Genomic DNA, 24,373 nt, shown 5'->3' with positions numbered 1-24,373 from the left:
CACAATAAACAACTTCAGGTTTGAAATGGACTTCATTCAACAGATTGGACCCAAGTATCAGTGCCTTGATTTCTTAACACAGGAAGAGGAGAAAGGGAGAATGGGGAAAAAGGAAACTATAATGCTTACACGTGCTGCATTTTACATTGCTGTAAAAAATAATTAAATAAAGGCAACTGCTTAAGAACAGTCATTACCTGGGTCAGTGAGGACTTCTTTAGCAGCTGCTATATCAATGAATTTTTTCTCTGCCTTCTTCTTTTCTTCCTCACTCTGGAAGTTATCAGGATGCCACTGGGATGCCAGCTTTCTGTAAGCTTTTATGATTTCTTGCTTTCGAGCATTTCTGGATAGACAAAATCATAGATTTTTTTTTTTAATTGTTCCTATGTCACATTAGTGAAGTTACAGGTTTATTTCAAACACTGAGACAGTAATTACAGGCATCAGGAAAATCACAAAGTGCTAGTTAACCTTTTGCAGGTGGCACTGAGGATTCTTTACACAGAAAAGAGAGAAAGCAGGTTGAACCTTCTAACCACCTATGTATATTCCTTGGAAAATGCTACTGACAGCTACTGTGCAGAACACTGCTCCCTGGCTGAAGAATTTACAGTGAGGTGAGTAACAAAAAGCATAAAGAGCAGAGATGAAATTAGTTCACAACTTGAAGGCTGACTGATAGTAGTTCAGAATTGGACATCTGGTCCTCAATAGAAAGGGAAGTTGCTAGTTTCTCAAGGTTAATGGCAGAATTATTTTAGATACATTTTAGTTACTCTTTTTGAATTCTTCCAACCTATTACACTATCTACCACAATTTTACTTTTTTGTTGTTTTCAGTAGTATCTTCCAGTCTTTGTTTCTTCCCCAATTGGTTCATGTGACTCTCGGGCATCTATATTAAGAATTTCTTGACAAGGGATTTATTTCCTATTTTCTCCAATGTTATTTTTTCATTCTTTTTAAAAGGAAGTGTAAACAAATGCTACTTAAAAGCTGAATGCTGATAAACTAGTACGAGTACAAAAGGGAAGGTAGCAAGGTACAGGAACAAAAACTAACACAGAACAAATTTAAGTGATCAGCCCTAAACGTACCAGTTTTAACAACCAACTTCTTGTTGTTATCTCAGATACTAACATCTTACCTTTTTACTCCCAAGATTTTATAGTAATCCCTCTTCTGCGATTGCTTCAGCATCTTCTGGGCACGTTCTAGCCCCTCCCGAACCTGCTGGTCATTTTCACTATTGGCTTGAGCAGTCTCATAGTCTTTAATAGCTTTTATTAAAAAAAAAAAATTACACAACTCTTTATAAACTTCAAAATAAAGAACTCAACTTCTCACCAAAACAGAAGTTATTCTATGACTATGTTTAAGCAGCAAAGCTTATTTCAACTTGCCATGTTTTCGGTTTCTTTTTTCCAAGTAGAAAACCTTGGAGCAGAGGAGATTAATTTTCACATTTAAATGAGGTAATTTTCTTTCTTTAGATTCATCACACTTTTTGTAAAGGAAGGAGAAGGGAGGCTACTAGGTGTAGGTCACAACACTCTCTAGATGTCCAATGGATGAACATAATGAGCATCTAGGGCTGAGACAAAACAGAAGAAGCAAGTTTCTGTGAGTAGTACTTGAACAGGCCACTGCAGAACATTAGTCCCACACTGCTGTTCAAAGATGCATTATACAGAGTCTTCAAATTAATAAGCCTTCTCCCACAGCCTGCCCTCTCAATCAACATGAGAGAAAGCCCCTTCCTCTTCAGTGATAATGAAGACAGATGTTGGCCTACCAGTAAGGCCATACTGTTAGTGAAAGACAAATACTTGCTTTTTATGCCTCTGCAGAATGACACCTTAATACATGTTTTTTTTCCAAAGGTGTGCTCTTGTTTTTATTTCAAGAGCTGCATTTCTCAGGAATGAAAGTAAGAGCAATGCTATAAAGTATTTATAAGTTTTAAAGAAATTCCAAGTCTACTCTTTAAGTAAACTATATTATTTTAAGTGGCAACCGAATGCTTAGGTCACTGAGTTTAAATATTCTTTGAGATCAAGATTTATCTAGGGAAGCAGTTGTTGAAGTCTTTAATGAGGCTGCTCTTCTTTCACTCTTATAATCCTCCAAGTCTCATTTGCAGATCCAAGTCTCCTAGGTTTCTCAAATTAGACAGAGTACTTGCATCAGATTATTTCCAAGCAGATGCTATTTCTCAGCAGGTGTTACATTTGTTTTCCACTGTTTGAGCGAGACAGCAGGAAGTGCTGATGAATTGGTATTATCCAGACACCTGATACCACTGCAATTTGGTTATTGAAAATAAAATAAAAAAAAAAAATCCAGAAAGCATTTCCAGTGCTCCAACAATTTCACATGCAATTACAAGCAAAACAAAATTCCTATTCACTTTCACATCACTGGATGTTCTCATATCCTGCTGGAACAAAGCATTTAGGCTTCTGCTGGTATTTTTAATCATTTGTCCAATCATAAAAATAAATACAGGGGGGAAAACCCCCAAAACCAACAAATGGGACTGTACACTAATGCATGTGTCAAGTATATGCTGTTGAAGCTGATAAAGAAAAAAACCCCAAACCACAGAGATTTCATTCTGCTGCTTTACTGCTCCAGTAACTTTAAGCACCAGCACACTTCATCAGCTTCAAGTAATACTGGGAGATCCCACCACTACTGCCAATGGAGATCAGATTGCTCAGCTTCACTGAGCATCAGATCACCTACAGCATCCACCACTGCTGGAAACCAGGCTGCTCAGGGGGGCAGCTATCTGCAGTGACAGTACTAGATTTCTCTTTTTCAGAACTGACTCCCTCATTTAAAGGTTGCAAGCAGTAAGCATATGAAAAACTGTTTGTTAGTGCTGCACACCTGACAGCAAGTACATTTTGCCACTTTCAGCTGAAGTGACTTCAGTTTTTATGGTGTTCTCCAATTCTTCTCTTTCAAAGAGCTAGTCGCTCTCTGCACCTGAAGGGTGGGACACAGACACAGGTGGAAGCAGGATGACAGCTTCCTGATCACAAGAAGTTTGCTATAAAACCAGGAGACTTATTACTAATTCATGGTACATTGAGCGAGGTATTTAATCAGTTCTTCTCAACCACTACTTCTAAAAGCACTAGCACCTCACAAACCAACACAAAGAATCACTGCTGCTTCTTACTGGCCTATTTCAGAGAGCATCTTTTCTTTATTCCATCCTCTTCTGTGATATGAAACGAACAACTATTTTCCAGTACCACTTTCAATTTAATATGTACAAATATACACAATTTATAACATTTACAAATACGTACAATCAACAGAAAAGCACAACCAAGCTCCCTTTGCTTCCCCCAAAGGGGCCTCTTCCCCAAGGGGCCTCTCCAGCCCCCCAACCAGAAAGACTCCTCCAGACCCCCTGGCAGAAGGCAGAGAGCTAAGAAGCAGAGAGGCTGTTAGACTTAGCTTGCCAAGGTCAGTGTGTTATCTTCAGCTAGAAAAGAAGAAGCAGCAGCCAGAGAGAAGCCCAGCAAGCAAGCCCAGACTCCGAGTGCCCCAACTTTGTTTTGAGTGGTGGTTCTTAAACATTTCTATCTATCCAATAGAAGTGTTTAGAACAATCATTATTTTGCTTTCTTACAACCAATAGTGATTTATTTACATTCTTTAGCTTTCTCTGCTCTCTGTGAAGAAAAATTAAAAAGACAGTTTTTAAACCATCACAATACGTGAGTCAAATCTGACTCCTTTTTTCAATGTAAGAGTCTTCACAATCTTTCAAATAGTAATCACATTGTAGCTCTAAACATCCTAGCTGGCTTTTGTATCTTGTCTGCATCTTTAAAACAGTGACCAGGATTGGCCATCATTCCATGTGCAGAACTAATTTGCTAGCAGACACGAGTAACTGCAGACAACTCACGTCCATGCCAACTCTATTAGAGGAACAGCTGAACCAGTAGTGCCCTTACTGGGATAGGGGCTGTTTCCTCTACGAGAGTGGGGGAAGTTCTGTGTTTGGGCTTTTTTTTCTTATTTGAAAAAACTTCTGTATCCTTTAGACAGACTCCTGTACTTATGATGTAAACCAGAAAGAGAATTGCACATCTGTCTCTTACACAAGCCCTGGATCCCCTGTGATTATAAAAGTAATTAAAGTAATTAAAACCATTTGATGGGAATCAGAACTCAGCTATACATACTGAAGTACATCTTCAACATTTAACAATAACCACCTTCAAAGTTCTGAATTACAAGTACTTCGCAATTTTCTGTCTTTAAACAGAAAAATAGGTATCTCCAGCTTGAAATTTTCTTGAGGGAAAAACAAGAATCAGTTTGCCCCTTTAAGTATGAGGCTACAATTTTAATTGCTGTACTGTTCTCTGCAGCAGAGAGAAATCAGTCATCATTTTACAGCAGTAAAAACTGAAGGGCAAGTGCAGACACCTTCAGGCAGACTCATATTAATGGACTGTAATACTGTTTATGGAGGCTCAGCTGGAAGGCAGAGTGCAACCACAACCATCTCACTACAGTCAAGGGCAGGAAAAAGACAGGGGACATGCTGAACAGCAGGGATTTGGAGGAGCATGGCTCCATTCTATCACAGTTGTCCACTCAGAATCAAACTAAACCAAACTCAGCTGGTTCCAGCTCAGGGAATAAGCTCTCCTCCCAGATTCCAGACAATCCTCTGTTTCCTTATGCCCCATAATAGGGAGGCATTTGCTCCAATAGCAAGACCAAAGGGTCTCTGCGCACTTGTGCAGGACCTTGTTACAAAACTTTCTTCTCTAATTTGCAAGAGTTGTCAGATTCTCTCACCCTAGAGGAATCATAAATAGATGAAGATTTAATAGAGGCTAATGTCAGAAAGATCCAAATCGAGATGTGTCAGTTTCAAGGGAACAAACAGATCAGTTCTGTCCAACAGCAGGAAGCAAAAGGGTTATTTAAGAGGACTCACAGCAGGGCCTCTCTCCATACCTTTCTCCAAGCGCAAGATTCATACACCTTGAGGGGGAAAAAACCAAACCAAAACAAAAAAACCCAAAAAACCCACAAAACCACACAACAACACAAACCCTAAATTTTCTTTGGGTTCTCCTTTGGCTGATACTTGTCAATCACAGAATCATAAAATGGCTTAGGCTGGAAGGGACCTCAGACATCACCTACTCCAAAACTCCCTCTTAACTAGACTTGACTGCTCAAGGCCTCATATCCAGCCTGGCCTTGAACACTCCCAGGCAGGAAGCATCCACATCTACTCCAGGCAGCCTATTCCAGAATCCCACCACCCTCATACTGAAGAGCTTCTTCCTAAGATCCAGTCTAACCCTGCTCTCCCTCAGCTTCAAACTATTCCCCCTTGTCCTGCTGCTAGACACCCTTATGAAAGGTCCCTCTTCGGCCTTCCTGTAGGATCCCTTCAGGTATTGGAAGGCAGCTCTGAAGTCCACACTGAGTCTTGTCTTCTCCAGGCTGAACACCCCCAGCTCCCTCAGCCTATCCTCACAGCAGAGGTGCTCCAGCCCTTGGATCATCTCTATGGACCTCCTCTGGACTCACTCCAACAGCAACTGGAAGAGTGCTTCATTAAAAACACTTCCTCCTCTTAAAAATAAAAAAACCAAACTTTCATACAAGCTGTAATTATGTAGATGTGTACTATGTACTTTTAATTAATTTTTAGACCAAATGTTTTTTTTCCTTTCTGTTCATTTATAAATTTACTTTTCCCCATCACTGACTGGGCTTACTTCTGCTGTACTGAAGTATAGAAGATGGGGAAATGCCCAAAGGGGGCCTCATCACTGAAATCTTCCTTTTAGGTCAACACTGCAGTTCTAATTGATCAAAGGATAGAAAACCAGAAAGATAATTTTCCCCTCACACTTTATTTGTTTGGTATTTTCAAGTGATTCCTTTGTACAAAGGTCAGCAGTCCTTCAAAAAGCTTTAGTCTTCCACTGTTTTTCTTATAAGGGGGTAAGAAGCTTTGCCAGCCTCAAAGAGGGACTAGGTCACTTCACAGGTACAAAGTGTACAGAGCTGATGAAAAGGACTATCTGAAACCACACCAGAATACTGAAAATAAAAATTCTTCTACAATTACTAAAATTAATGGAACTAGTCTTCTGCAGAGTTAAAGCCTGATAGTCCTTTTCCTCATCACATTTGACTGAAATAGCCCAATGCTTCAAAAACTGCTGCATGACTGGGCACTGGGGTGGAACGCACAGACTGTCCGAACTTCCTTCTTAAGCCTGGTTTCTTGTCAGAATGAGAATCACTAACTTTGAAGTAGGTTTTTTTTATAGCACATTAGTACTTTGTACTCTTAGAGAAGCTAGGGAACAACACCACGGTATAACTCAGAAACACCCATTACTCAGTCCCAGCTTTCCAAGGCTGTTGATGGGACTGTGTACCAGTACACATTTTATGCAAACCTCACAAAAAATGAAACCTCAACAGTAAAATCAGTTCACTCGTCACAGCAGCACCATAGATATCCATGGAGGTGCAGAAATGGCTGTTATCCTCTGCTCTCGACCTATGCTAGGGGATAGAACAGTTTTGTTTCATGCTGTCATCTAAAAACATTAAAGAAGGAGCTCCTAAAATAGATTTCCATCACCCTATAATTACCTTTATCTCAATGCAATTGTCTAACATTGCTGATTATACAAAATGTGTTGTGTTTAAGTAAGTGAAGCTGTACAGTCTCATAGAACATCCTGAACATAGCTCACTGTTGTAAGGATTATTCCAGTGCACATAAAACAAGTACATTCCACTTACACTAATCAAGGCATAATTACCAGCAGGTATTTTTGTAACTCTAAAACTATCAGTGCTGATTAGGAATAACAACATAGTGTAGAATCAAAGTGCACATTAAAAAATTTCTGAAATATTGACTGTTTTTTAAACATCCCCACAAAAGTATGTGCAAACTGCACACAACTGTACCTTCTTCATAGAGGTCTTCCAGCAAATAAGCCTCTGCTCTGTCTTTTAGGGCATTCACATTGGTTGGTTCCAGCTGCAGGACTTCTGTACAAACTTCTATGGCTTCTGTAGGCTGCTGGTTCTGGAGCGCAGAAAATAAAAGAAAGTTCAGGTAATTGTGGTTTTTGAGGGTGGGGGTGGGATTGCTTGTTTTAAAGAAATTTACAGAGAGAGAGAGAAGCAGAATGACCTTTGATAAGCAGTGGCAGATTCTTTCTTTGGCACGAGTAGCATAAACTGGGACTTCTGGCTCAGTTTTCATTGCAGACTCATATTTACTGATAGCATCTTCATACCTGTTTAAATCATAAAGATAAGCATAATAGGAAGGGTAGTGACTGTTTCAGGGTGTTGTGATTTATTTACAAGCTTTAAAATTCTGATTTCCACATTCATACAATGTACCTTAACAGTCTTAAAAGTGTAGTGTAAAGGCAACTTTTCTGTGCTATGAGACAAAAGAGAAGGCACTGTGCCTGTCAGACCTTTGCAAAACATGGAACAACTGCTATCCCTCACTGTGTACAGGCAACAGTTTCTACATATGTCTCCTGTCCAACATGCCACTCTGCACTTGGAATAAAATATCTCCCTCCCTAGTATGAGATGTACTAAGTCTAGAGTCTTGCTGGGAGCACTGCATTATCTGCATTTCTTGGTACAAAGAAAGAAAAGTTCTCTATGCCAGCTTGAACTGGGTGGTTGTTTTCTCCTTTCTCTCTTCTCTGTAAGTCATATGATAAGATGAGTTTTTGCTGTGAGGGTTTCAAAGATGTTGGAGTTCCATGGTTTGAGTAAGGAACTGATTAAAACATTCACCTTAAAATGCAAGAATACAGAGGCATTATCCATAAGGTGCATAAGGAAGCCAAATCAGATCCACTTGTACTATTAAGGCACTGCAGTTACTAAGTGGTTTTATTTTAAAGGCACAGTCCTTAAATGTGTTCAAATAGGGCCATCTAGAGCAGGTTACTCAGGACTGTGTGCAGATTGATTTTGAGTATCTCCAAAGTGGGGAGACTCTACAACCTCTCTGGGCAATCTGCACGAGTAGATGCAAGGGGATAGTGGTAAGCATTTTGAGAATTTCCTGTTTCAGTTTATACCTATTGCCTCTGGTTCTGTCACAGGGCACCCCTCAAAGACAACTGGCGTCCTCTTTGAATCTTCCTTTTGGGTATTTATATACAGTGATGAAATCACCCTGTAGCTTAGAAGGCTCAGGGGGAACAACTCTACCTATCTCAGCCTTTCCTCTCTGGAGGGATGTTCCAGGCCCTCCACCATCTTAGTGGCACTTTGCTGGACTCTGAAGCTTAATCTCTCTTGTACTGGGGAACACAGCACTTGAGGTGTTGCCTCATCAGTGCTGAATAATAACGTACGAAAGCGGACAAACATTATCCCTGTCTTAGTCTTAACTACCTGCTTCACAAAGAAGTTAAATATGCAAGACAGTGGCATCAGAAGGAATCACAATTGGATTGTTGCTATGCGAGTCAATATTTATTTTAATTGTAATTTGAGAGCTGTGCTCAGTTATCCACTTCAACTGACAGATGCAAAAAGCATCACTTCATCAACTCCTCAATCTATAAGCTGGCACCTCAGTAGTGATTTTTCTTTTCTTTTTTGTTTTGTTTTAATGCAGCATTGAACGCTTACCTGCCTTCTCTGATGAATTCCTCTGCTGACTCAATTTGCTTATTGAGTTTCTTTACTTGCTTATAGAGAGAGAAGCATTGCTTATGGTCCTGGTCCAGTTTCAGGCACTCCCGGACTTCGCTTTTCATAGGGAGATAGGAAAGGGGAAAAAAACACCACAAAACAAAATAAAGACATCACCATACAGGAAATTCCACCTAGAGACATAATGCAGCATCTATCAGCTGTCCAGAGCAACAGTGTAGCAGGAAAGAATTAACTGGAGTTTGATGAGAAATACCCAGCTGCCAAGCCCTGCCCAGGGATAATTGGTGTTTGTGCCCAGCTGCCAGGGGGGTGTCTGGGAATGCTTGGTGTTTGACCAGAAGCTCACCAGTGCACCATAAGAGTAACAGAAAACGTGTATCTGTAGGCCCCTTTATTTATGCAACTGAGTAGTGATGGGAATGTATCAAATGTGTTGACATCCTCAGCTGACCGCAAAAGACCTTCAAACTCTTGCTTGACTGCTAATGGACCTGAGGGAGATGAAGATGAGGAATACTATTGCTGGGCAGGCTGTGCACATGAGCAGTAGGGTGAGAAGTCACAAAACACGACCGTGAAATATGGGAGGGGCTTTGGCTCCAAGACCCAGCGTCCTGTGATTGTCCTGGCACAACATCACAGGACATGGGACCCTTAAAAACCCTGAAGATCACTACTGGGGTGCTGCCGTTTTCTCTGATCCAACAAGACAAGATTTGGTCTTGTGGGGACACCTGCCTGGATGGGAGACGGTCAGCTCCACCACTTTGCCACCTTCAGTACTGCAGTGTTTCTTACAGGGTGCTTGGGGTAAGTTCGCTCTGCTTTGCTCGGGATCGGGCTCTGCTGTTAGTAGCAGCAGAGCTTTCGGTTTTCGTACTTTACAGCGCTCCGGCACTGCCTTGTTTGCCTTTACACTAAATAAAGGCCTACCTATCGGCACCTGTGGTATGTGTAATTAACTCCTCATCAAAAAAGCTCACGGGAACAAAGAGCTGAATTCTTTACAAGACCTGTCCTTTCATCCAAAAATGAATTTAAAGAGAGGCAATAAAAGGTCTCCCAGAACACACAGGGGTATTTGTCTGGTTTTGGTTTTAATTATTTTATATTGACAATGATGCAAAGATTCAGAAGTGTTACAATAATAACTGACTAAACAACAGAAAAAGCAATATACCCTGGGAAAGAAAACATATTCAGCAGTTATCAGATGTAAAAGAATGTAATTTCCCTATATATTTAACTCAGCTATATTACAAAACACCTATGCAGAGGTGTATTTTGTGCCGCCAAAAACAGACAAAGCTCAGCTATGACTCAAATGTCCTTTTGATAGGAACTCAGCTGAACCTAAGCCTGACTTTTTACTCTGAAACCTGTTTGATCAGACTTGTTTGCGTTTTACCTTAACTTGAATGGAGGTACAAAATTTAAAAAGGCTCCACCACAGCAAGTTCAGAGCTGCACTTTCTTCTAGCATGGAAAAATACAATAAAAGACAGTAAATGTGAATAACTAATGGACCTGCTTCAAGGCTTCTATTTAATTACGGAAAATGCTAGGAACCACTGATGACAGCGCCTGCCAAGAATAAAGATGGTGTCTTCACTGCAAGATCCTAGCTTCTGAAAATAGTGCTTCCTTGACCAGATCCAGACCCAAGTTGCTACTCCATCCAAAAACCAAACAACGCAGATATCTCATGGTTTATCATGACCTATAGAACCACATTTTCTGTCTCAACTATAACGATTACAGCAAACAGTAAAATTACCTGAGTGATAGTTCATGGTCCCCCAGCTGATAATATATTTTGCTGATTTTATAGAAGGCTTCAGTGTTATCATTCTTTAGTTTAGCAGCAGCTTTCAAGTCACTAATGGCTTTGCTTGGTTCCCCTTCCTTTATATAACACTCAGCTCGAAGTTCTCGTAGCTCTGCATCCCAAACACAAACCTTGAGGAATCAAAATTAAAGCTTGGTTTTGGTCCATAACACTTCACTTCTTTTCTTCCCCAACAAAATAAAAATAATAGTAAAAAAAAAAAAAAAGAAAAACCCAAACCAAACAATAAACATCTAATTTCACTTTGCCAACTGCAACAGCATAAGGTTCAAGCTGCATGCAGAGCACATGAAATTACCATCTCTGCTTCCTGGTGGATGCTGTGATGCACCTGCCCACATAGAGGAAAACAAAGGCCTGAAAAATTTGTAAATGATTCAATGAGCTCATGCAGGGAGATGAATTAAATCTACTGGCACTGCTTAAACTGGGACAGTCTGCTGAGCCTCCAGGGAGGATATCAGAACCATAAATTATTATGTCTTCCCAAAAGAACAGGGGTAATGAATAGCAGGCATCAAGCTGTCAGTTGTCCTCTAGAAAAGCCTTTGGGTAAGATTGAGCTACACTAGATTTGACCTTTGTATCTACATTCTGAATATATATAGTACAACATTACAGTATGGCAAGAATGGCCTATGATAATTCACTTAAGCAGCTTTACCCAGTATCATGTTTTTAAAAACATCATTTTCGAGAACAAGGCTTTTCTGCTTTTCCACGTTCCCTTCATAAACTCCTACACTGCAGCAGCTTCTTCACCAAAAGCTAGGAACATTGTAAATTCCAAGTCAATTATTAATTTGTGTGTGAAGAATCATAGTAGTCAACTGTCTTTTAATATACTTTTCTATATGACACAAGAAATGCCCAATGATTGAGTTACTTATACTGACTACCTATACTAATTAAGACTCAACAAGTGGAGATATCTAAGGCACAAGCCAAAAAATGCAGACAGCTATTTTTAGCTATATGATTTTTCTCAACTTCTGTTACTTCACTTTCTCATAAAAATTGCCTGCATGTAGGCAACGAAAAATCCTCTGCACCTGTTATATTTGACAAATCTTCATAACTGTGAGAACAACTTCTTTCTCCCAGCTTCCCCAAGAACATGCAATTGTGAAAAAAAGGGGAAAGTATGAACAAGAAAGTTATCCATAGCCCAAGTTTGGCTGAAGTTGTATCTTTAACCCTAACTACAGGATATTGTTTTGACTCTTTTCAGGTAGTGCTCAGCATTCTCCACTCTCCAGCTTCATTATGGTGTCTGGCTCTGTTTTGCTGAGCACCATATTATACCAAGTGTTCTTACATTGTTATTAAAACAAAAATACACAGATGTCAAGACAGGAGCTCTTACTTTCCTTTCACAGTACTATTTTACTTAACACTTACTGCCAGGATTTCATCAAGAAGAGAAATAGCAGCTTCATAATCCTCTTTCTGGTAGGCAGATAATGCTTGTGAATGCAGGCGCTGTAGCTCATCAGATTTTGTCAGCTGAGTCTGGGCTTCCTTTTCCTCATTATTGCTAGGATTGGATTTGAGCTGCAAACATTAGCAAAGAGAGAGACTGAAATATTTGTTCAAAGATCTCTTTGTCCCATTAATCATCATATCATGGAGAACTGTCTAAAGCTGCAAATAAAGCAAAATTAGTTTTAAAATTCCTCTAGAAATATTTCCAAACCCACAATTCAGAAAACCCCAGACATTTTTAGTTTCAACAGAAGCTGTCACAAGTCAGAGAAACCCAGTTCCTTCCTCCACCACGCTTGATCATTTAGTAGTGGACGCAGTACATACAACACTCAACCAAAAACCCCAAAACAAATAACAAAATGTCACAGGTAACTCTGGTACCACCCAGGAAGCCAAATATGGCCCAGTAAGAGTCTCAGTCATTCTCTTTGCAAAACCAAGAAATAATCTGTAAGATCAGTGTAGTTTGAACAAGGCACTGACTTCACACTTGTTGCTGATCAGAATGGTATTACAATGAGGGCAGTGAAGTACTTGAACAGGTTGCATAGAGAGGTCTCTAACAACCCAACCTAGCTGGGAATGTCCCCACTCACTGCAGCAGGATTGGACAAGATGACCTTCAATGGTCCCTTCCAACCCAACGCATTCTATGATTCCATGACTTCCAAAGTTTTAGAAGGGACACATCAGCATGATTTGAAATTATTTTTATTTTGTTTGGTTTAAAATAAAACTTAGTACTGCCTTGAATTTTATACACAGAATTTTGACTAAAGTTACTGAGTCCTCAAAGTAATGCAGTACTTTTTCCTTCCTCCTTCAGCTCAAAGTGGCCTCTTTCCCTTTTTCTCTTAAGTTCTTCAAACACTCATATTTTGTGTTAAGTCTAATGTAATTCAACATCCGCTCTCAGAACTCCTTTAACAAAACTTCCCCTGGTTCTAATACTTAAGTATATGAAAGGAAAAAGCCTAAATGCAAGATCAAAAGCATGCACAAGTCCTACCTCTGTCTTAGATTCTTCATTTTAAGTCTTTTTGAACCTTATGCAGTTGTTTCATTTTATTCTCACAAAAATTAAGTTGTAGTTAGACCTGAAAATTCTCGTTTATCCCCTACACCAGTTTTCAGCAAGAGAGGAACATGATCAAAGAGTTTTCTCCTTTGTAGGCTGATTCCTAATACAAGTCTCAAAAAACCTTTTCTTCTAGTTAGAACAGAAACTCTGCCTATAAACCACTGATGTTGTGTATCCTCTTCCCCAAATCTGGAGCTTACAGTAGAAACAAATTTCTGCCCCTGTAATTTTGAAAGTTTTGAGAGTACAAAACTCTCTGAAGTTCTAACTCTTCTGTTCCAGCTGACTTGCTAAATTTCTCCCTCAATTTCTAGGCATTTTCCTCTCTTAAAAATTAAGACCTTTTGCTACAGATGAGCTTTATGCTTCCATTTAAACTTATCTCATGATAACACTGCACTCCTTAGACACACAGTATATTTCTTGTAATTTATTTGGAGCAAAACATCAGTGGAATATGAAAAGCAATGTTACAAACATATAGACAAGTCCAATAGTAATAAGGACCATTTGAGTGAAAAATTCTAGATAAATTTTAAGTAGAATAATCTGTCTAGTTCACAATGAAAGAGAAACCTTTCTAATATCATTCAAACGGAAGCTATGAAAGCCTGTGTTACAGTATGATCAAAACATACACTCAGAAGCTCTTAATAAGTAATTAACATTACTGAGTAAAACCTCATAGTGGTATGCTAACTAAAAAGAACCCATCCATTCAGCTCCCAGAAGAAAAGCTGGAAACGTGATGCAGTTTGATATTCTAATTTTGGTTTACTTCCCCCTTTTTATCTTTCTTTTTGCTCTGTGATCAGACAACTACCACTTCTCTATCAATAACATCGTATTTCAAATGTTTCTCCTTTTCCTATGGAGCAGTAAGCTTGGGTATGACAACTCAGAACAACTGCTCACACAGAGTGCTAAATTTCCAAGATAGTAGCACAGTATTAAAAAATCCATCCAGCTAAATTTAAATACAGTACTATAGCAAACTTCACATTCCTCTACATCCTTCATCGATGGCCTCATAACACAAGTCAGAAGCTATGCTCTGCTCAATTCTGATGGACAAACATGCTGCTACTGGTGAACATGTTCTCAGCACAGTATGTTTTGCTGTCTTTGAGATTTACTACATTTGGACTAGAACATTAAATTAGTTGCAGCTTCAGTTGCAAGAGCTTGCCCTCTGTTAACAGAAGCTTTCATTCACCTCCTGCCAAATTTACGCCTAATTCCTTTACAGGAATCAAAGGCCACTATACAAGAATAACTTTGTTACTGCAAGTAATCACCTATCACAGATTTACTACTATAGTTGCTGTTTTATTTTATAGCCTAGTCATAGTATAGGGGAGAAACACACTCTAGGGAAAGCAAACCCCACTCTTCCCTCTGTTCAAGTAAGCAAGACTAAAAGGAAAAAAAAAATTGTCATGCCCATTCAATTTATCAAGTTATGCTTTAAAAGCATTCCCATGTATATCCATCTTTCCTCCCACCACTCTCTGTGAGGAAGTTGGCTTCTTTGAGAATTTTATGTCAAGGACTTTAGACAAAACTTTGCAGTACTACCTTTCTGCCTCCTGCCTATTAAACATAGTAAGAATTCTCTGCTTTAGGATCTTTTATTTTAAAGAAGCACAGGAATGCATTACAAAACATGTCTAAGTTTACCATGATGTCTTACCACGATCTGTCTTGCTTCCCAGCTACATAATCCCACATCTTCCTTTGCAAAGGCCCATTAACAATACAGGAAAAAGTTGACCATTTAGTACAGGAATTCTAACAAAGAACACTTACAAGTTACAACCGTGAGAAAACAAAACAAAAAGCAACAAAACCAACTCAAAATCCTCTGTACTCAAAGTGTACAGATTAAACAGGCAATTCATCTATAGCATTTGAGTATCTTAGTATGTATTACAAACAGCCATGATCAGCTTGAAACCCTCTTAAATACTGTTGTTTAAAAATCAAAATACTGTTACAAACCAAAAGTGTTAGACACACAATGTCCATAACCTGCTTACAGTCATCCAGTGCCACTAAACTGGGCATATACCCACACATTCTAAAGCTGTTTTGTTTTCTTGCTTTTCAAACTGGCAAATGCCAAACAGTAAATAAAGGCAGTGAGAAGAAATGCATTAGGTCTATGAAAAACATTCTGAGGGGAACTGAAGGAACACCCATGTTATCCAAGATCAAGATACCCATGTGTAAGAGACTAAATCTTGTCTCTCTTGATGTGAGCCAGCAAAGATAAAAATCACCTTTGCTCCCAGACAACAGAAATATGTAATGGGCAGATGCCTCTACATAATGACTCTCTGGAATGTGCACAGACAAGATCACCCTACCCATCAGCTACACTAGAAAGGGAGGATGGTAAAAAGGACAATGGATTCACCACCTGGCATGCCCTGGGGACAATACCTGAAAAAAAAACAAGAACAACCACCCACAACAAAACCCCAAAACTATATAAAAGACCTGAGCAATACCTGCTCAGGAGAAGAAAATACAAGGAGAGAAAAGGACAGACACAGATAAACATGTAGCCTGGAGAGTGCAGACCAGGAGGAACCCTCTCTCTGTGCCCTACGTTCTGCCTGCTGCAACTCATGGAGAAGAGAACAGACATCTTTACTGAAGACACATGTTGGAGGCTGCTCAGAGAAGGATTTGGACTTGGACTTCGGGATCTCTCCCTGCCCTCCTCCAGGATGGACAGCACAAGACAACAGGGATACAGCAGCACCCTTCCTCCACAGACCCAAATTGTCTTGGGGCTGGGGGGGAAGGTGGTAATATAATTCCTTTCCCTTCCTCTCTCTCCATTTTCCCCCCTTTTCTCTCTCTCTCTCTCTCCCTCCCTTTCTTTTTTTTCCATCCACTTTATTCTGTTTATAAATAGCCTTGCTGTTGATATTTTGGCCTCATTTGTGCCTCTAATTTCATAACACGGGAAAGTTCAAAAAGACTGAGTTTCTTTCCCCCTCCAGACTGAGACACCATGAACTCAAGAACACTGCATAGAAGAAAGTTCTGCACTGGCAAAGCAATGTATTAGGTAACACAGCTGTAAGGTTAAGAGTGATGGGATTAAGAGAAGGCAGTGTCTTTACAAAGGAAGAATTGCCTAAGAGGGAGCTGGAAGAGAAAGGGAGGAACCAGACAGTTTACTCTATGTATGTGTATGTAAACAACAAAGGGGGCTCTGTTAGGTACCTTATCTTGAACCTTGCTGTAAATCAGTAGGCGGTCTGTCAGAAGATGACAGACTGAACACAGCCTGAACTTCTGAACTTTTAGGACAGAGCACAGGCTTCACAGACTACTGAATATTAACTTGCCCACCCAGAGAAGTGAAGAACCTAATTTAAATGAATGCACATTGTATGATGCAGGGGGGGTGCATGTGAAGGGGGACATGTAGTAAGTGTTTCAGGAGAGACTATAAATCCTGAGTACCTTAGCCAATGGGGAAAGGGAGAGGGAAAGTCACATCTGGGAATTTAGGATAAAAGGGGAGCTGTATCTCCCAGCAATTTGAGAGACCCCATAGGCAACTGTCCCTTGGACTCTCTCTTTATTCGAATAAAGTTTTAAAAGACTCCTCTGTGAACAGGAACTTCTAAATCAGGTTGATTTTTCCTTACAACAGGGATGGAAAAAATTGCAAGGAAGTACTTAAATACCTTTTTTTCTTTACCCTGGAAGCTACAGATCATCACAGAACCACAGAAGAATGTATTTGGAAACAATTTAAATGTTACTTTGATCTGATTAAGAGACCTTCAAATATCCAAATGAAGGTACCTCACAGTGCTGTAAAATGGTCTCCTTCACCTACATTCAAGACAGTATTATTACACTTACCAACCAACCACAGAAAACTACTCTCTAGTGTACTTTGGAACAGCCAAAGACTTCTCCAGAGTAGAAAACAATTTGTAGATGTACAGTTCTCAGTCACTTGGTCTTGGCTGACATCTAGTGGAGCTGGAAGTGGAACCATCATTTTCCAACTTTTAATTTTTTACACTTCCAAGGGAGACAAAATTGCATATTTAGGAGACCTCAATTTACAGTATTTATTCAAAAAGCTGCAAGTGTGAACATGACAGTCAGTCTAAAAACCAGCAAAATAATTTAAAAGACGTATGACAACTTCATCCTTTCCACACTTTCCAGTAGACTAGACAAGAGTTCTGTCCTACAGAATTCAGCCACTCAAATGATTTACATTTTCTCTAGGACACAAGCAGGGTCACAGACTATATTACAATGAATATACTAAGGGCTGTCAGGACTTGCATCACTTGTTCACCTCTTCAGAAAGCCTTCTGTCAACCAAAGTATAGAAAAAAAAAATCACATGCTTAAAGATAAAAAAAATATTACAGGGCTTTTGTGGACTGAGTCCTTAGACATGAGTGTTGATATGCACATAGATCTGTCCTGTTGACTTCTGTTATTGAGAAACTTCTAATTAGAACAAAGAACTTAATATTAAAAGCATATGAACACTCAACCAAAGTTGGAGCAAAGGAATAACTACTATTAGCATACTGTGTGCAATGACTTTCTGAAGTCACCCAAGGACTTCTGCTTAATCCCCATGCCATCCTGGGCACTCTGAACACAAGAATTAGACCCCTCTGCTGACACCTGTTGAAAGTTTTATCATCCCCTAGAGGTCCTAGATTTCTAAACTGTTAGTTGAGCTGCAAAAGAAAAAGCTAAAGAGCTTCTAAAGATAAACGAATTGTGAATCTGTATTGTTAGACCAAAAAAAAAAAAAAAAACCCCACAACCGGGCCCACATAAGAAATTTCCTACATCTGTTGTCCAAAAGTAAAGGTTTCTTGAAATGTAGTACTGCTTAACATGCCCTGGCATAGAAAGTCTGAACCACACCCTGTATCTATCTAAACCTCGTGATTCATTTCAGCCAACAGGGGAGTACAGAGGAGAAAAAAAGAAAAAAAGAAGAAAAAATAGCATATGTAGGCCAGGTCTCAAGAAACTCTGTCCCTGAAAGGGCTATTCCCATCCTTCCCAGGCAGGCAGTCCTACTGTCTGCTCTCACACTGAGTGTCTCACAAGATAGCCAGTGCCAATATGCCACAAAGGGGGCGGAAACACCCAAACAGAAAGCGCTCTGCTTAGCAATCGTGTAACGATGAAGACATTTAGGGTGTTCAAGAAACTGCCTCACAGACTACAAAAATTACAGAGAAATAATTCAAGTGTACGAAATTACTTTCTTTTCACAAGTATAAACTAAAGGACAGGGTTTTTTTATTAAGAATAGTTTCAATGATTCCCTTAAGCACTACGCAAGACCTCAGCTGTTAGAACCGGAACCTGTCATTCTCTCCTCCATTTAGATGGGCTGAATTTGTCTTACTCTTTCTCTCCCTCAAAAATGTTGCATCTCCTAAACTGCTGAGATGCCTTTCAGGAAGCATTACTACAAGATGAGGAATAGGAATAAAAAAAACCACCAGCTTTTCAGAGCCACCACTGGGATTCAATAGACTTCTGCAATATGCTGTGAGAAAACAGGATTTTACGAGTAGCTTATTACATCAATCACCTGGCAGTTCTGGTAGGCACAGAAAGCAACACTGGTGACACTGATTCTTAATGCAAGTGTTATATGAAGAATTACAAACCAGCTCGCTCCTACACGTCTGTCCTTGAGTAGTTCAAGTAAAATTGCTCTCCTTAGTTGCCACAACCTGACTTGGTTTCTCTAACTCAGGAGTGGGGAAAACTATAAAATCTTATCTACTCCTTTGAAGCCAGCATCTGACTCAAACCAACAAACAATCTCATCTAGAATCACTCAAGGGCATAAAACCTACTCCAAACAAGGCTGGTTTTACTAGAAGAAAGCCCACATACAAAACTATTTCTTCAGGAAAAAGCAACACTGACAGTAAAACCACTCATATTTAACACCTTGCAATTAATTCCTGTGAGCTTATAACACCCTTAGGACTACCTATTCTAGGTAACATCCTGAAACACTTCACAGTAAAGAAAGTGAATTGTTTTTCTTCAAATTATGGCTTCCCTTTCAGGAAGGGCAATGAATAGGGTGAAGGTTTGTTTTGGTTTTTAAATACACCCCATCTCTCCAGAATATTCAACTTCTGAAGACTAAAGCATAAAACCAGGTTTCTGCATGCCTACTGATTCACAGCGACTGCAGATTTTGAGCCTATTCACTGCTATGAAGGATGGCCCAAATTTAACTCAAATTTACCTTCAGATCTGACACTGAAGTTTACTGATGTGCTGCTACATGCTTACCCAGAATGAGAGCATTCTAGTTAGCTGACATCCAGCCAACAGAGGCTACAGGGGTGTTCAGATCCTGACCTACATTTACTTGGCTAAAGAGCATAATCATAGACTACATATTCTGTTCACATGTAAAAGGTACAACTTGATTATCTGAAGTCCACAATTAACTTCTAGCCTAAAACTTATTGAGATCCCATTGGCATTTCTTTGTGCTATATTCACCCTAGTAGTAGAACAAGCTTTCATCTCAAGGTACAACTTATTCCTTTTGGCTTTTTGGCAACTCACTTAAAATACAAGTCAAAAATTCCTATTGCCTTGCCCCTCTCATTGCTGGTAGAAAAGAGAGGGTCTTGATGTCTTGTAATCATTTAAAAAGCTGTTCAATAACTACACTATCGACCTTCCCCCTTCTCTCCTCCCCTCTTATTTAACAACAACAAAAAAACCCCAACCCCAAATCAACCAACCAAATGAAACAACACCCCCCCCAACCCACACCAAAGAAACACAGAATGTTAATACATTTCACAGTATCGTGACTAATTTTGTATTTAAATGCAAACATACTGCCAGAGTACACCAGGTATTTTAGACACGTAAAGAACTGGTAGAATAATCAGACTGGCTGTCTGAAAGAATTAGAACAACAAAAGGGAATATCCCAAATACAATGTCTTCTACTTAAAGATTCAAGGTATGCACAATAACGTAATCCCTCCACTCACTTGAATAAATTAACCTGTTACAAAGGGTGATTTTAATATTGGCTTATTTTGCTTGAATATACTGCACTTAACTGAAAACTCTGCTCTTCAAAACAGTCCACATCCATATTCTCTAAGTACATAGGCAATATGTAGAAGGAAACTGGGAATATCTTCATAAGGCATCTAAGAAACTCTGTTCTACTTCAGATTTAAAACCTGACTGAAGACTGAACTATTGATTGACCACAGGCAGCAATCTAAATTTTTGCAGTTGTTTTCAAAAAGGGCAATCTACTTGGCAGTTGACTGGAGAAGCATTTCCATATGTAGCATTAAGCATACTTCAAGAAACTGTAACTGCAAAGAGACGCATGTACAGACTCAGAATCAACACTGACATTACATAATTGCTATTGCAGCAACTATGTCCTCGGATCTGAACATTCTCTCACACTTGGAAACAGCAGGGCTGCACTGCAATTAGATCAATCAGAAGTATAACTGCAGACCACACACTACTAAAACTTCTAGAAGAAGGAGCAGCTAGAGGAGCCATTGCTGCGTGAATTTCAGAATAAGCTATTGCACGTATGCTACAAACAAAGACCTGCTGCATTTTTACCTGTGGGAGTCATTCCTCCAAACCATCCTGCAGAGCATACAGTGTAACTGCTCTGTGTCATACATACTCTCTAGCACAATTACCATTAAGCATTTGCAAATAATCTGCAACACAGAACTTTTCTCCATCACATTTGTCAAAGAAAGCCAACAAGACAGCATCAGTTATATCTGCAAGATAATTTTTATTTCTGCATAAGGGATATGCAAGCTAGCAACTCTTGAAGAACAAGCAAGAGTAAGAATCGATGTTATTTATTCTCATGCTTACAGAAATTTTGGGTATCAAAGAGAGACATCAAGTTTCACATACTCCCTGAGGAATTTTGTTCTAGGTTCAGAAGTTTCTTTTTGCAGCGTAAGGCCGAATGCACAAAATACCCATTGATAGAAAAAAACACCACACAAGTGAGTTTCAGGTGGGTGAAAAACAGCTGCATTTGCATGGAAACTCTGGGTGCTTCCTGATCATGGAAGTAAAGTATTGTCAACACATTTGTGAAAGATGGAGAACTCTTTCACAGATGGTAAGGCAAAGACGTGTGTCACTGAAATTCATTGATCTTAATAGCCTGGTGACTACATTAAGAGCCCAGGATCCTTACACAATCAACCTTCAAAGGCTGATCCACGAGTCTTCTCCTAGTGATTTCCAGGGTTACCTGAGTATGATGATGTAAAGCAGGGTTCAATTACATACTTTGAGTCCCTCGTCCCTTTCTTCCTGAATGAAGATTGCTCCCTAGTACAGGTGTCATGAAGCAGAGATCATATAGTGCCAGGCACACACAGAAAGAACAGTAAAGACAAACTCAGGTATACGTATACATGTGCTCTAGAGCATCAGAATTCAGATAAGACTTAGCTCAGAACACAACTTTAAAAGCAGTGATATAGTTCAACTCAGACCTCCAACTCACCACATTTTTAAAGTCGTCCTCTGCTTCATCAAATTTTCCTTGCTTGAGCAGTAAGTGTCCTCTCTGTAATCTTGCCTGAAATGAAATGTGAGATAAGTTCTTTTGATTTACAAATTGACATTCAGTCACGTATGAACATAAGCTTCAGTTTCCTTTATCATGGAAAAATAACAAAAAACTTTCATTTTACACAGCTAACAAGCTGAAACAGAAATCTCAACACCCATTCTTTGTCTTCTCAGTGTTCTTACGAGGACTCTGGTGAAGGATCAGTCTGCACCAGAACTGAGTGACAAAAAGCAGCTGGTTTTTATGAGCAGCTCAAACTCATGAAAACAGCTCAGTCAGAGTTAAACAAAATTAAGTGAATATTTATCTTACATCACCTTCCTGATTATAACTGCTTAGAGATTAAGTAATTAGCATAAATAATAAAGAATTCCCACATTTAATTCTTCTGCTATATTTTCTGAATAATGGAAGTTACCTAAAAAAAAAAAAGTTCATGATTTTGAAGATTCTGACTTGTACTTTTCTATACAATGAATTTAGTATTTGCTCCTTGTAAGCTACGTAGGACATGCCACTGCCCATGGAAAAGGGAGATGACAGAATCAGATGGAGAGGACTCCAGCATCAGCTTCCAACTAGTGAGACAGTTTCCATACACAGTATGCAGAAGTGAGCAAGAGGCAAGCAAATCAGAACCTGCAACAGCCTTATAGGAAGGCAGTGAGACAGAACAGCTCCTATGAAGAAGAGATGCCTCAAATCAAAAGCTGATTAAGACAGAAGAAAAAGGGGATCTGTGCACTCTTTCTCCCCCTCCTCTCTCTCAAAGGGCATACATCGCTTTGATGATTAAGGGGAGAATAACCACAAGAGAAAAAAGGAAAGTGTTTAGCACAAACCCATGAGGAACATGAACTTAATAGAACCACTGTTAGTTGTTAGAATAACTGGCGAGGTTGTACTCATAGTTGCTAATTCAAGCACATACACCACTGCTATTATTTTATCCTATTTAAAGTCTTCAGAGGGATAATGTTTTTTCTATTTCCATTCAGCCAAATCTGAAATAACGACCTTCTTTGAATCAGGTTTTTTTTTATGCTTGAACAACTTTCAATTCCAGTAATACTTACTGATGTGAAGTCCTGCTTTAATTCAACCACTTTACTTAAATCACGAATTGCTGCTTTAGATTTGCCCATGGCTAAGTATACTGTGGCTCTTCTGTAATACGCAATGTAGTTATCAGAATCTCCCTCTGCAAGTGAAGGAACAGTAATCAGAATACAATTTCAAAGCAACTGAAACTTCTGGTACAGTGGAACTTTAATGACTAAAAATATTATCTGAGTTTTAATCAACTGGAAAATAAAATGGTATTTATAAGACATAATATTTGGAATATCAAATATTGCTTGGATAGTGTTATTTAATAAGAAACACCAAGTAATTAAGAGTACCAAAGGTGAAACATCAACAAGTTTCTCTGCTTTCTACAGGAAAACATCCACTACATACTAACCCTTTATCTCCAACCACAGACCTACATTTGAAAGCAATGTGAATTCATCACTCTCCATCCCACTTCTAGTCCATCATATAAGAAAAAGCAAATGATCCCCAAATGACCTATATATTAGTCCAATGTTGTCAGATAAATCTTTTAAGCTAGCGACTGAAACAGAAGCAACTACTTTTAACATTAAGTGGCCACCAACCCCTCTCAATGGCTTACAAATGCATGTACATTATCAAAACCTGAAGATTAATTTCAAGGCACACACATACCCTGTTGTCTGCTGGTCAATTATCCAAGATTGAGCAATTTTAGTGCTCTCTAGGTTAGAGTGTTATGTGCTTACAGGACACAAACACCACTCTCTGAAATCAAGAAGAATTTTCCTAATATTCTTCTCTATGCAATAGATAACAGAAAAAGGTAACACTCACTGTAGGCTCTCAGGGAAAGGTAACTTGGAATATCCAAACAACCATACACAGTAAAAGCCAGTGAACTTTTTACTGTAACATTATTAAAAAAAAACAAACAAAACAACCAACACCCACAAAACATCAATCCAGACTTAGTCAACAAGAACATCCAAATCTGAGGAACAAAACAAGTATTTATCTTCCTCCCTTCAGCTGAGGTTAAAGTCGAATTTTAAAATAAATGGAACAAGTAACACTGCCAAAATTCTTATGGTCAGTAACTGTGCTTCACAGCTGGCTGCCTCCACTACCAGAACACTAGTTCAGTTCTCAATGGAAAAAAATATCTGCCCTCTTCCTCTACAGTATCTTGGCTGTGAAAATGCTCATGTCCAGCAGCAAAATTTAAGAATAACCTCCATGTTATATACCAAGTTGCACGGCAGCATTATGAATGTAAATTCAAATGTTACTACCTTAAAAAGAAAACAACCAAACAACAACAAAATCAAACTCCACACCACACCCCAACTAACAGGAAACAATTTGGCATTGGCATGGATCTTAAAGGCCTCTTCCAACCCAACCTATTCTATGATTCTGTGATTAAGTCATACTGCATGCAACTGAATGTGTAGAGTAGGAACGAATCAATAGTTGAGATTAAGGAACTTTATTAGTACACACAGGATAAAGGTAGCAA

General features: G+C 39.2%; 1 protein-coding gene across 1 annotated transcript in view; it reads right to left on the bottom strand.

Annotated features, from left to right (window-relative positions):
• DNAJC3 (DnaJ heat shock protein family (Hsp40) member C3) overlaps nucleotides 1-24,373 on the bottom strand; it is a 33,946-nt gene that overhangs the window by 1,171 nt on the left and 8,402 nt on the right. The window contains exons 3-11 of the mRNA XM_054383068.1: nucleotides 22,872-22,996; nucleotides 21,727-21,801; nucleotides 11,978-12,130; nucleotides 10,505-10,686; nucleotides 8,701-8,820; nucleotides 7,223-7,328; nucleotides 6,994-7,114; nucleotides 1,151-1,283; nucleotides 198-346 (exon numbers count right to left, since the gene is read on the bottom strand). Of these exons, the coding sequence (XP_054239043.1) occupies nucleotides 198-346; nucleotides 1,151-1,283; nucleotides 6,994-7,114; nucleotides 7,223-7,328; nucleotides 8,701-8,820; nucleotides 10,505-10,686; nucleotides 11,978-12,130; nucleotides 21,727-21,801; nucleotides 22,872-22,996 (1,164 nt within the window). The remainder of the gene's footprint in view (nucleotides 1-197; nucleotides 347-1,150; nucleotides 1,284-6,993; nucleotides 7,115-7,222; nucleotides 7,329-8,700; nucleotides 8,821-10,504; nucleotides 10,687-11,977; nucleotides 12,131-21,726; nucleotides 21,802-22,871; nucleotides 22,997-24,373) is intronic.

The sequence above is a fragment of the Indicator indicator genome, chromosome 1 (assembly GCF_027791375.1).
Source record: "Indicator indicator isolate 239-I01 chromosome 1, UM_Iind_1.1, whole genome shotgun sequence".
Lineage (NCBI taxonomy): Eukaryota > Metazoa > Chordata > Aves > Piciformes > Indicatoridae > Indicator > Indicator indicator.
This window is presented reverse-complemented; position numbering and strand designations above follow the sequence as displayed.